Here is a 15,031-nt window from a genome sequence, read left to right as displayed (position 1 = left end):
GTTATAATAAAGATGTTATACATATTAATTTACTTCACTTTCACAAAGCTCATTTAATATAGAATATATTTCAAATGAAATAAATGTATGTAAGGATCAGAAAAAATCCTAGCTCGTCGGAAGCAGTCAATAAATGGTACTTTCATTAGAGTCAATATCCATTAGTCACAGTCTCTACATTTGCAAATTTGCTTACTAAAAATTTATTTGTGACCTTCAAATCAATAGACAGTGTCTTGCAACTGTTTACAAACATGCACAGAGCTGTGAAAAATTTGAGATGCTCCTGTTCCCAGCTGAGTTGGAACAAGGTGACACTGTCAAAATTATTTCAACTAAACAACTGTTTTCTTCATGGTTTATTTTGTTATGATTTTCAGAGTTTTGTTCTTTTGCTCAGGAATCTTGCTATTTAAAATAGTTCTTGGGGAATCTCAAGATGCACAATGCAAGTCTTTGCTGTGTGATGTTACTAACTGTAAGAAGACTAGGGTGCTGTGATTTGTGGCAAAACTATATGCATTACACAAGCCTGCTTCAGGAATGAGTCGTACTGTTACTGGTTCTGTGTTCATTGTTAATGAATCAACAATATATATGAAATAAAGTATCATCACTCAGAAACGCGTATTTGATAAAGGCACGTATTGATCATGGGTGAAAGTTTGAGCAGACACTCTCAGGAACCTACTAGTATATTTCCCTTAAGACCAAACAGTCTGTGTTTGCTAACTCCAAAGTGGCCGTACCTGTATAGAATACAACTGCCATCAACAGAGACAGACATTTCACTCCATCTACTCACCAAATATCTTCTCCAGAAAGTTTTTTTAAAACTCTGAAGACCAACCATTTCATCAGTATTTGTGATAGCTTGCCATCTGGCTCAACCCCTACTAACTTGGGGGAGTGGGACTTGGCTCCAGATGTCAGAACAGATGGGAAAGCAGGACTCTCAGCTACAATCTCCATGTTGGTGGTGTTCTTTCCTCTCTTCCTTTGTAAGTTGACTTTCTCCCTGATGTTTGTTTTACATAGTGAAAAGCATGCTGCCTCTAGCCACTGGTTTTCACATCTGCCAACTAAGTTCTCCTTGGATCCACAGGTAACAAGACTGTGCTGACTAGATCTTCCTACCCCAGCTGTTGAGCTGTAGCTAGTGTGAGTGCTGGCACTGTGAAGTAGCAGTTCCATCATTAGCTCTGTGATGACAGATAGAGTCTGGAGTCACACTGTCCAATATGGTAGCCATTAACCATAGGAGGGCTATTTACATTTAAATATTAAAATAAAAATCATCAACCACAGGAGCCACCTTCCAAGAGCTTACAGGCCACATATAAACAGTGGCTAAAACACTAATAGATACAGTACGTCACGACAAGATCAATGGGAAATGCTGCTATAGATACAGGGATGTCCTCCCTTCCTTCCCCTTCAAGAAGAGCGAGTGGGGAGAAATGATGAGAGGGAGAAGAGTCTGTAGGCAGATAAATTAGCAGGAGATTTCTACATCCCTGGAATAACTGATTTAGGCCCGGGCCCCGGGAAATAATCTCTTTCTCTGGTCATCAGAATATTTTAATGCTGCTGCTTTTCCCTGTGATCCTTTATGTTTGCACCTCTTTTCCTCTTCTTCAGTATATCTACCACTCTTGTGGCATTTAGGCTGTTTGTATATTATTCAAATGTACATCTCAATATGGCTAACTAGGTTATAGCCACCGTGTCTTCAGCTACTCTAGGATATGAAAAGATGATACTTCTAGGGTCATGGCAGAAAATTGTGACAAAGAACTGAAAAAACAACAAAGATTCTGCGGCACAGAAGGAAAGAGGACAGAGACATTGATGTACTCAGCCATGCTGCTGCAAGATGACATTTTACCACGCAGCTCCCAGCTGGACCCTAGGGCTTGAGGAAGGTTCCATCTGCATCACAGTCCTGGAGTCACAGCAGTTTGTACCACAGCCCTAGCCAGTAGGACCAGGGCAATAGGAACTCTTACCAGCATCAGCACCAAGAAGAAGTCCATGGTCATTACAACCACCAGGGAGACTGACACTGAACTCTTTATGGACCAAAGATGTACACTCTCGAAAACCCATATTCATCTCAAAGCCACACTTACAGGCATACAAAATGCAGCAGAGATTACTGTGTCACTTATAGACATAACTGACAAAAGATATCACTCAAACATTTACACCCATGAACTCACCTAGAAAAAGAGCCAAAGTAACAAGCCAAATGCTACCTTGCATTCCACTAAACCTTAAGCTTTTTTTCCCAATAAAACCTACTCCATAAACAAGAAGGGATGATTACATCAAATGCACAGACATCAGCCTAGGAATACAGGGGACATGAAGAAGCAATGATGCCTTTGAAGGAATATAATAATTCCATAGCATTAGATCCTAAACTGAAGGAAGGCTATAAAATGACAGACATCAAGATCAAAATAATGAGTGTCAGTAAATAGTGAGATGCAACAGAAGACAGATTAAAGAAATTAGGAAATCAAAGAGTGACACAAATGAAAACATTACTAATATAACTTATTAAGGAAAAGCAAATAAATTTTTTGGGAACAATATCTTCAGTTAGTGAAATAGAAAACAACAATTGGGAGTTTTAAGAACAGAATAGAGCAGGTAGAGGAAAGAATTTCTAACCACAAAGACAGAAATTTTTAAATAATCAATTAGACAAAAATAAAGAAAGGAGAATTAAAAGAAAGACATGACATATGGACTATGTCACTAATGACCTGATAATCGTATTTAGATATTCCTCAGGGAAAAAAGAAGAAAAAAGATATTAAGAATTAGGGTCTGGCAGAGTAGCCTAGCGATTAAAGTCCTTACCTTGCATGTGTTGGGATTCCACATGGGCATCGGTTCTAATCCCCGGCGGCCCTACTTCCCATCCAGCTCCCTGCTTGTGGCCTGGGAAAGCAGTCAAGGATGGCCCAAAGCCTTGAGATCCTGCACCAGTGTGGGAGATCCGCAAGAAGCTCCTGGCTCATGGCTTCGTATGGGCTCAGCTCCGGCCGTTGCAGCTCCTTGGGGAGTGAATCAGCAGATGGAAGATCTTCCTCTCTGTCTTTCCTCCTCTCTGTATATTTGACTTTCCAATAAAATTTTTAAGAAGTTAAGAATTATATAAATGAAACAACAGTTGAAAAATTTCCAGATGTTGAAAGAGATATGGACATCCAGTACAAGAAGGTCAGAGTACTCCAAATTCTCAACCAAAAAAAAAAGCCTTATTCAAGGCATATTGTAGAAAAACTGTTGAAAGTTAAACACAAGGAGAAAAAAACAGAAAAGAGATAAGAAAAGAACATCATTACATAGAAAAGAAAGCTAATTAGATTAACATCAGGTGTCTCTACAGAAATACTGCAGACCAGGAGAGTGTGATGGTATATTCAAAATCTTAAAAGAATGCTACATTTATATCAAGATGCTACTTTTATATCATTTAAAAGTGAAGGAGAAATAAAACATCTCCCAGATAAGCAAAAACAGAGTGAATCCGTCACCATTAGAGAAGCCTGAAGAGTGTCCTGCTAGAAGTAAATTAAAAACACACAATGCTAGCAAATTTGCTAACAGAGATGAGAGAGTCATTATTTCGTCAACTAAATTGACAGGTCTTAGTTATGTGAATATTACCCTTGAATGTTAGTGCATTAAATTGGCCAACCACAAGACCCAGGTTGGCTAAATGGATGAAAAACCATGACCCTGTTAAACGTTGCCTACAAGAAACTCACTTCATAAACAAAAATACCAAAACTGAAAGTGAAGGACTGAAAACCGTGTAACAGGCAAATGAAAACCAAAAATGAGCAGGAGTAGCTTTTTTTTTCTTTTTTTTTAAGGATTTATTTATTTTTGTTGGAAATTCAGATATACAGAGGAGGAGAGACAGTGGGGGAAAGATCTTCCATCTGCTGATTCACTCCCCAATTAGCCACAATGGCTGGAGCTGTGCCCATCTGAAGCCAGGAGTCAGAGACTTCTTCTGGGTCTCCCATACGGGTGCAGGGTCCTAAGGCTTTGGGCCATCCTGGATGGGAAGTGGGGCTACTGGGATTAGAACCTGCGCCCATATGGGATCCCGGTGCATACAAGGTGAGGACTTTAGCCACTAGGCTACTATGCTGGGCCCAGGAGTAGCTTTCTTGATATTAGATAAAAAATCTTAAATCAGAAACTGTAAAAGGAGATAAATGAACGCGTTATGTTTTGATAAAAGGTTCAATTCAGCAAGAAGATGTAACAATTATAAATACAAATGCACCCAATGCAAGACCACTCAGATTTATCTAGCAAATATCATTAGTCCTAAAAAGAGAGATGACCTTCAATATATTAATAGGGTTGAATACATCACCCCACTCTCACCAATGTACAGATAATCCAGACAAGAAATCAGTAACGATACACTGGAGTTGTGACATACTCTGGAGCAAAGGGACTTAACAGACATTTGTGGACATTTCACTCAAAAGTTAATACACATTACTTTCATCAGCACATAGGATATTTTTCTAGGACAGATCACATATCAAGCCACAAATTAAGTCTCAGCAAATTTAAAATGATGAAACTTAACCATGAATCTTCTCAGACTACAAAGTAACAAATCTAAAAATCAATAGGAACAATAGATCATTCCTAAATACCTGGAGATTAAATAACATGCTACTAAATGATCAATGGTTCATCAAAGGAAATAAAAAGGGAATTGAAATTTTCTTTAAATAAATGAAAACAGAATATTAAAACGTGTGACATGTTAAAAGCAGTATTAAGAGGGAAAGCTATAGCATTAACTAATTACCTTAAAAAACAGAAATGTCTCAGGTTAATGATCAAATGATGCATCTTGAATAGCTGTGAAAACAAAAACCAAGCAACACAGCAGGATGTGAGAAATAATAAGGGTTGCAGCAGAAATGAATAGATCTGAAACGAAAATAAATACAAAAGATTAGCAAAACAAAAACTTGATTTCTTTAGAGGACAAACAAAACACATAAAACTCTAGCCATACTAACCAAGAAAAAAGAGAAAAACTCATGTTTATAAGAAGACATTACAACCAACACTACTAAAATATAAAGGATTTTATGAAACTACGAGGGATAGTATATACTAATGAACTGGAAAACGTAACAACTGGATAAATTTCTGTGTACATATAACCTATCAAGATTAAATCAAGAAGACATAGACAATCTCAACAGATCTTTATCAAGTAATGAGACAGAATAAGCAATCAAAATCTTCATCACTGAAAAATATGGAACCTGATAGTTGAACTACTGAATTCAAAAACAGTAAAAAAGGGAATACTTCCTGTAATTTCCAAGAATTGCAAAATACTAAACAAGATGATACTTAATACTCTTAAGCAGCAGTGTTTTTTTTTTTTCTAATACTTGGGAGTTACTGAATTCTTAACCTATGGAGTCTGAGCCCGTGCTTGTGAAGTAAGTCAAAGCATACCATTGCAAAAATGTCTAAGTTTACAATATCGTTTTTTACAACAGCCAATATTTGGAATCAAAGTATCTTCGAGATGAATAGATACAGAAAATGTGGTTTACATACACAATGAAATATTCTTACATTATAAAGAGGATTGAAATCCTACACTGTTAAGCAAATTGGATGTAACGGAAGGACATCACAGGGAACTGAATTAGCCAGAACCAGAAAGACAAATACCACAAGTTCTCCCACATATGTGATCCCCCAAAATAAAAAAATAGTAATAAATGAACTCGAAATGCTTTTGTGTAACAGCATTCATATGAAAGTGGTTTTGTGAAACTGTTTCACACTTTATCAAATCAGTGGTTAAGAATGTCATACTAGTATAGTTGTGATGATAAATGATTACTTTAAACTACCATATATGCATGACATGATCATTTTACCATTTAGTTATTGGTCTATATTCACACTAAATGAGTGTGAATTTTTTTTTTACTTGTTAAACTTATTCAGTGTACTACTAAGACTTTTTATTGCAATACCAATATAAAATACGTTCTTAAGAAGAAAGAAGAAATAAAATGAGAAGAAAGAAGGGAGAAAGGTAGAGAGGGTTGGAAGAGAGGCAGAAGGGAATATCATGTTTGTAGAATTGTGTCTTTAAGTCATATTGAATCTTTTTAAATTAAAATTAAAATCAAAATTGAAATGTCAAAAAATAATGAAACAGAAAGAAGCAAAAAAAGTTATGTATGAATGAAAAACGTTTATGTGTGCACAATAGAATAAAATATACTCATCAGAAATTTATGTCTCTATCCCGGCGTAATGGCTTGGTGGCTAAACCCTCACCTTTCATGCGCCAGGATCCCATATGTGCGCAGGCTAATCCACTTCCCATCCAGCTCCCCGGGGGGCCTGGGAAAGCAGTCGAGGATGACCCAAAGTTTTGGGACCCTGCACCAGCCGAAGACCTGGAATAGGCTCAATGCATCAGATTGGTGCAGCCCAGCTGTTGTGGCCATTCGGGGAGTGAAGCAGCAGAGAGATCTTCTTTCTATATCTCCTTCTCTCTGTAAATCTGCCTTTCCAATAAGAAAATAAATTTTAAACATAAATCAATAAATTATTTCTCATTCTCAGACCCCCTTCTGACCTTGAGACTCACATCTAAGTACATGATTGAAACCTCCATCTAGAGAAGTGAAAGGTGATGCATGGGTTAGATGTTTTATTGTCCTTATTATTTACATTACTAATTTTTAAACTGTTACTTTAACAGAACACATTTCATGTGTTTCATATTTAGTTTTCTTTTTTTTTTTTTTTTAGTCTTTTTTTTTTTATTATTTAACTTCATTAATTACATTGTATTATGTGACACAGTTACATAGATACTTGGGTTCTCCCACCCCTGCCCAAACCCTCCCACCATGGTGGATTCCTCCACCTTGTTGCATAACCACAGCTCAAGTTCAGTTGAGATTCCCCCATTGCAAGCATACACCAAACATAGAGTCCAGCATCTTATTGTCCAGTCAAGTTCAACGTCTTCTTAGGTATACCCTCTCTGGTCTGAAGACAGAGCATATTTAGTTTTCAAGATGTAAAAATATTTCTCACAACATCCTTTCCTCTTCCTCTTTCACTCACTCACCCCTCCCTTTTTTCTTTTTTTTTAAATTTTACAATGACAGAATTGCAACTTAGTTGATAATTATAAATTAACACTAAACTGAATAAAAAATTCAACAAATACTAAGCAGTTCTTCAAGAGTATAGAGAAGAGCTATCAACAGATTTCTGTAACTATAATGAAATATCAGAGGCAAATAACAAAGAGAAAACGTTTATATGACTCACCTTTGGGTGTTCAAGTTCAAGATGAAGCAAGTCAGTGGTTTAGAATCTGGTGAGAATGGTGAAGAGCAACGATAAATGATAAAGTACATGCTAACGAACCATCACATGGAATGTCAGGGTGCACAGTAAGAGGCTGTGTCCAATTTGAATCATTTTTTAAAGATTTATTAATTCTTATTGGAAATGCAGTTTTACACAGAGAAGGACAAACAGAAAGATCTCCCATCCACTGGTTCACTCCCCAAGTGGCTGCAACTGCCAGAGTTAGCCATATTAACATATCATTGAGGTGCCCCTTTGCCCTTTTGTGATGATCAGTGATGTCAGATGCCCCCTCCTTAATGTTACATTTTTATTTTACTTTCCTTCTATTTGTGGATCTGTTGGAGTTCCAATGTTATGTTCTCAAACAACTCCATTCTATCCTCTGATCTAATCTTTCATTATCATTTTACATTATGCTTTTGAACTTTATATGTCTAAGTCTTTGTATGTACCCTCCTTCTCTAATAAGATAATGGCAGAAACATGTTTGTTTTATTGTTTGGTGAATGTGTTGCATTTAGTGCGGGACTAAAAACTTAACTATCCCTCAGAACATAGTCTGAATTTTGGAACACATATGTGTGAGAAGTGAGACTTCATCCTCCTTGCTTCTTTAATGATTATTGTGATCCTTCAAGATCCTTCCTTGACGTTCTTATGGGTACAGCATCACTATTCCAACAGACACCCAGTCAGTATTAAAAACCCTGAATTCTCCTCTAGGAACATGCTCTCAAAATTGTACTTTTCTTACTGCCTTCCTAGTTATTCCAGGAAACCTTCGGTATTCTCACAATACTGCTTCCTCTAGGCTCTCAGACCTCTGAGTTATCTTTAACTCTTGATGCAGAGTTAGCACATGCACAGAGCACCCCGAGGGATGTGCAGCACACAGCTTGCACACCTACAGTGAACACACATCCCTTCCTGCATTCCAGGTCTCAGTCATCTCTACCTCTCTCACTTAGAACTTAGTCAGAGAAGCCTCATAATTTACACTCCTATTCTAATTCTTTATGGAGACAATCATTTTCCAAGCTGAAGAATTGCTTTGCTGGAAGGGATTGATAATAACATATCACACACAATTTTGTAAATGAACAAATGGAAAGGGACAGACAAGTCACCAGGACCAAAGTCTTTTAACTTCAGTCTGCTCTTACATGATGGTTAACATCCCTCACTAATAAGTGACAGTAAAAGGTAAGGAACTCAATTTATTTGCCTCCCACCAATGCAAAGCTTTGTATAATCAAGTACTTACCTACATTTTCAAACTGATTATCAATTCCTTTCCTCTTGCTACTTCACTCTATATTCCATGAATTATCCACATTCACTTTACACAGCTTTTTCTTTTTGTTAGAAAAATCTATGCTCTTAATCTCACCTAGAATACTCGTTTATAGCTTTATCTTGCATTTGATCACCTTGTGTTCTGAATCTCAAAGAAAGCCTAACACACAGTACATGTAAAGTAATGAACTAACATAACAATAAACTAATTTTTCCTGATATAATGGTGGCTAAATTTCCTGAGATTTATCTTCAGATTTTGAGTTTTGCATGAAAATTTGCAGTGCTGGAGAATATTCCTTTAAAAATTTCACTCTGAAAAATAAGCAATTCCTTGAAACAGTTGGCAATTTTGTCATGTTAACTAGTTACTTATGAAAGTGCACTTTTTTGCTCTCTTCAATTGATATCTATCTCCTATACCTCCCTAAAGTAGACACCAAACATTATCTCCACTGACCAGAACACTGACAGATAAGAACAGGACAAACGTTGAAGTCACTGGGAGAAAAGTAAAACCTACAAAGCCTAGAGAAGACAGATGAAAATACTAGAGCACAAATGAGTTTGTAACATGGCCTTAATCATAGAGACATGCTAAATATAATTCAGAAATCTGTTTACTAACAGTGATTTATTGCAGCATTATTTAAAAATACAGATTGAATCCAATAAATCTGGCTATCAGGATCCAACAATCTAAAATAATTAGAAATTCAAATAACTTTGTTACAAAATGAAGATTTTTTATCTATTATCTTGCTGCAATTAATATATTAATGGACTTGCCTATACTCTCCTACTGTGATCTGCTTAAGAGTATTTTAGACATTTATGTAGAAATAAAATCTAATTGAAAGTCACAAACTAATTTATAAACAATAAAATAACTTTAAAATCAAGCAAAGATCATTACGTTAAGTAGATAGTATCTTATGCATTGTTGATGTGCAACTATTCTGAGATAATTTTATTTTATTTTGAAGGTCTGGTTATTCTTTCACTTGATATTTAAACAACAACATAATTTGAGTGAATGCCAATTAAAATAGTGAATTCTATTCTATCTTCCAAAATATGTGATTATGACTGCCGACAGACAAATTGCTATTTTCTAGTATTTCAGGCATGAATAATATGTATGAATTTTAATTTAGCATTCACCCAGAGAACCCCAGGAGAATATGAGCAATAAGAATATTTACTGAGTTATTTTTAAAGTTAAAACTGGAAAATTACACATTGAGGAAATGAAATAAAAGGTTCAGCACATTTGCCTTAAAATGTCATTTATATTTGGCTACTATGATTTTTACATAAAAGCTCAAGTTTTGTACATTCACCATTATTCACAGAATTACTTCATTATTTTGTTCCTACATCACACACACACACACACACACACACACACACACACCTGATTTTTCTGATGGTAAAATGGATTTCTGCCATAGAATTCTTGTTGCTATTTGTGTTGCCCAAACTACATAAAACTAAGAAAAATCACTACTCCGGCAAAGTTTCACTCAAAACTCTGTAATTGCTATCCTGTTTCTGGTAGAATAATAATAAAGAAATGTCAGAGAATATATTTTATTAAAAGTTCATATAAAAAGTGAAATAAGGAACAACAGCAGGAGCAAAAACCCAAACCTAGGTCTCCAGTTACTGTGTCGCTGCAGGACAGGTACAGAAGAGGATTTTGTAGGCTGAGAGAAGATGTTCTCTCTTTCGGCCGCTATAAATCACACTGCTCAGAAACTGCCCTATCTTGTCATTCCAAACATTTTCACACACTGGTGAAACGTAAGTTTTCACCCTAGGATAGCTTTAAATTTGCAACTGAGTACTAAATAATGGAATAGTATAATTCAAAATCAATATTTATTTTTTTCATGAAGAGGCACATTACAGTTACAGATAAAGCTATGAGACCTAGAAAGCTGCATGTTACCAATATATAAACATTTTCAAAACTCCACATTGCAAGAACATACTGAGTGAAACACATTATTCCAGGTGAGCGAGCCAATGCAGACGTGTGGATTTATTGGGGTTTGCTTTGAAATGCAATTTGTACAGTAAGCTTTTTATTCCTTTGATGGCAATGAAACAGATTTACTGGCTACACATTGGAAGTGCAATAGATAACAGATAACCAAGGGAGAAGTTTTAATAAAACAGTCAGGAAAGCAAAAGAGATTGAATATGCCTGTTTACATTTAAGCTAATAAATAAAAGCACAGATAGGGCCTTAACTACAAACTATTGTAGTTATTGCAGCCTGAAAGGTTTATTGGAAACTGGGTGGAAAATTCTAGTTTTTCATATTTACAGCTGTGATGTGAGCCATACCAGCTGGAATGATGTAATACACTTTTTGATGTTGGTACAGGAAGACAATGTTTTCTCAGGAAATTCACAGTGGCCATGAAGGAGAAGGGTGGTTGCTGACTGTTATTGTCTCCAAACTACTTCTGATTGTGCTATTGGGTTCTGGAGACTGAACTATAAAATATTTAATTTCCCCAGTCAGTCCCTGAAAAAAGACCCGGAACACTTCTAAAGGAGCAGAAGTTATATTTTTAATAAGCGTAAGTCTTTCATTGCAAAATGATGAGAAGCACTGAGTTCCTTAAGGGTACTTGAGAACTTGGTTTTGTAGCATTCCAGTTAGCTATTCAATTACATTTAACAGGCCAGTCCTATGACACTGGACCTTAAGGAGCCCAGTCACAAATTCCTCACCCTGTCTGCTTGCAGGTAAGTAGGTCCACAGACTCACAGAAGAAATTAACTCCCCATTTTATCTTCAAGATAGGAAGAAAAATAGAGTTTTCATGCCCATTCTTGACCTATTTAGAATTCAGTATTCTCTCTTAAGTGTCTTTGGAGAACAATGAATCATCACCTACTTTTGTGGCCAGTATCCTTTAAAATAGAAAATAAGCAGACAGGGAAGAAAATCTACTCGAAATATCAATACTCAATGCAAAAACAATTTTCTAGTAAAACAGAGCCAAACTTGTTCTCCCATACTTTTTAACAACTGACTCCTTGAACCAACTGCAGATTTGGAAAGCACCAAGACCCCAGATCTGATTTCACTGGGTTCAGACACAACAGTTCAGAACTGTGACTGAGTAACTTAGTAATCAGGAATTTACATCAGCAAAATTGGTTATTAATATGCAAAAGCTTTGTAGACTACGAATAATCCATGTTGGCTTGCCAAGTCTATAACACTGCTGTAAATCCATGTATTTAAGCAAAATAAGTAAGTGCATTGGCCCAGCTTCAACAGTTTGAATCCATTACTGAATAAGGATTCCATAAAACATTCCATCTAATTTTCAGTTATGTGAACACTTCAATAATCTTTTTTTTTTTTTACTTTGAACTGCCTAACTCTGCTAATGAATATCTTTTTGAATGGTTCATACACAAGTCCCAGGTCATTCTTGAGAGGATTTGCTTTTGTTGAGGACTTATGGGAAGAAAGCAATCTGAAATCTGGCTACAAGCTATACATTGTCTCTTGCTGGCGTATAACAATAAGCTCCTGAGCAATTTTTCTGAGACAGGTGTGAAATGAGTTGGTGTACCTTAGAAAATGTATCAAAAGACTTCATGTCTTACTTTCTAAAGCACCTGTATTATTTTGGCACAGTTTTGGAGACAGATAATAATCACCTACATAGGTAAGTATATCTCCTGGGGACAACAATTAAGTATTTGCTCTTTTCCCAAAAATCATATTTTTCTTTTGCGCTATTATCAACTAAGATACAATGTACATAAAAATTTTTTTGTTTGTTTTTAACATACAAGATACTTTCATAAACAAAGATGAAAAGTTATTTTGTGATTGAAGCTATAACAAAAATGATTCATCTGAAATATAAAAGAAATATATATTTGATATTCCTCTTATTTTGTCATAAGAGTAAGATTGGAAATGACCATTTATATGCTCTGGTGTTTCTGATTATATATATTGAATAAATCATTTGACTTATTTACATCTAGATATGGATGTAAACATATCATAAACATATATGATGTATATCTCTCTTCTTGTACTATCATTAAATGCAGTCCTATATTCTTGGATATAAAGATTGATGACATACCCTTTCTATGTGCTATATGACACTAATTAAGCTAGGTTCAAACTCAGCAACCACTTGTATTTATTGCAATGTAGGCTAGTATTAAGTTGCTGGTGGGAAAAGGGTCTCTTGCTGCCCCCTGCTTAATCTAAATGCTCTCGCATGCTTAATGTAACTGTGTGAACAATCATTTATCGAGGTGGTCTTGAGCTGCAGATACAGTCACACCGTTCATGGTGATCCAACTGGATGTCAACAAGAGCCATATTCTTTGCTCTGTTCCTCCTCTTGAAATAGCCAGGTTCAAACTTTAATACCTACAACAAGAAGTATATTACCTGTTAGAATTTACTTCAGCCAGGTGTCATTTTGTCCTATTTAACAACAAATACTTAACCTTTTGAGAATCCATGGATAACTATGGACTTGCTTTAAAATGCACACAAATGAATAATTTTACAGACTCCTGTATTGAAGAAGTCCACAGATCCCAGAGGTATGCACCTGCCATACAGAGATGATGCTCATGCATACTTCAGTATTTTATTTTTTAAAAGATTTATTTATTTTTATTGAAAGGTAGATTTACACAGAGAAGGAGATACAGAGAAAAAGATCTTCCATCCACTGGTTCACTGCCCAAGTGGCCGCAGTGGCCAGAACTGAGCTGATCCAAAGCCAGGAGCCAGGGACTTCTTCCAGGTTTCCCATGCGGGTGCAGGGTCCCAAGGCTTTGGGCAATCCTCTATTGCTTTCCTAGGGCACAGGCAGGGAGCTGAATGGAAAGTGGGGCAACCGGGGCATGAATTGGCTCCCATATAGGATTTCAGCATTTGTAAGTGGAGGATTTAGCCACTAGGCCATTGCACTGGGCCCACCTCAATATTTTTTAATAGTTTTTACAAACTTGCTTTGTCATAGATGCCATCCCAAATATTATATTTTTCTGGCCAAAGTGTATGCTCCAGATAAACAGAATATTGAGCACATTTTTATGCAGTCAGAATAATACATAAACTTACGGACATGATATACCCGAAATGAGTGTTTTGTTGAAGTAAGATATTTTGCCTTAAGAAGATTATTTGTAATTTCAACAGAAGAAAGGATGTTTCCATTCTTCCATATTTGTTAAGATACAAGATCATTTATATTCCAAATAGATCAAGCACTAGACATATTTTATTGTGTAGGACAAGGCATTATTACAGCACTTATTAAATAAATGTATCCTTCATTTTTGAAGTATTGTAAAATTTTCTTTAAACAAGTTTTTGCTGTATCTATCTGAACGGCAGAGACATGCAGAGCTTTCCCATCTGCCGGCTTGGTTCCCAAATACCCACAACTGCTAGACTGTGGCCAAACTGAAACCAGGAACTGGGAATTCAGTTAAGACCAATGTGGTGGCAGGGATCAAAGTCTCTAAGCCATCAAGGTTTCCATGAAGATGTGCAATAGCAGGAAGTGGAGTTGCCACTGGATCCCATACAGATCCAGATACCCCAAGCAGTGTGTTCATCTCTGGACCTTTAAGAATAATAATAATAATAATAATAATAATAAAGGTATAATTTCCTTTTTTAATTTAATGTATAAACTATGTGAAATGCTTTTGTTAAGGATATGTCTATTTTTATTAGAAAGGCAGATTTACAGAGAGAAGGATAGATCAGAAGATCTTCCATTCACTGTTCACATCCCAAATGGTCACAACAGCCAGCACTGAGCCAAGATGAAGGCAGGAGTCAAGAGCTTCTTCTGGGTTTCCTACTTGGGTACAGGGACCCACGCCTTTGGACCATCCTTTGTTGCTGTCCTAGGCCACAAACAGGAAGCTGGATGGGAAGGTCAGCATCTGGGACACAAATGCTGGTGTTTGCATTATGGGATGCCAGTGTTTGCACACAAAGGATTAACCAGTTGAGTCATCACACCAGCCCCTAAGTGTAATTTCTTAATTAGGTAATTTAAATAGAGTGAACTTTTTTTTTCCTGCTGTGAACAGTAAGTAACCAAAACAATGGTTAATTTTTTTTTGACTATCAAATAGATCCACTCATGAGGGATATGAAAATACAGCTTTGTGCCATATTTGGTAACTATGTCCTGGAAGAGGTTGGGGAATGGACACCTACAGCTTTGCCAAGAATTTCTCGAGTATGATTTAGCTGTTAGCTCTCCAAGACAGTCTGTCT

The 15,031-nt window shown here is 36.2% G+C and overlaps 1 protein-coding gene across 2 annotated transcripts in view; it reads right to left on the bottom strand.

Annotated features, from left to right (window-relative positions):
* Positions 1-9,144: 9,144 nt before the first annotated feature.
* The window catches only part of PDGFD (platelet derived growth factor D), a 230,184-nt gene continuing 224,297 nt past the window's right edge, over positions 9,145-15,031 (bottom strand). For both annotated transcript variants that reach the window (XM_004585023.3, XM_004585022.3), the window contains exon 7: positions 9,145-13,150. In XM_004585023.3, the coding sequence (XP_004585080.2) occupies positions 13,025-13,150 (126 nt within the window). In that variant the 3' untranslated portion in view covers positions 9,145-13,024. The remainder of the gene's footprint in view (positions 13,151-15,031) is intronic.

The sequence above is a fragment of the Ochotona princeps genome, chromosome 4 (assembly GCF_030435755.1).
Source record: "Ochotona princeps isolate mOchPri1 chromosome 4, mOchPri1.hap1, whole genome shotgun sequence".
In the NCBI taxonomy this organism is placed as follows: domain Eukaryota; kingdom Metazoa; phylum Chordata; class Mammalia; order Lagomorpha; family Ochotonidae; genus Ochotona; species Ochotona princeps.
The sequence above is the reverse complement of the archived record's forward strand: the minus strand, read 5'-3'. Positions and strand labels throughout refer to the sequence as shown.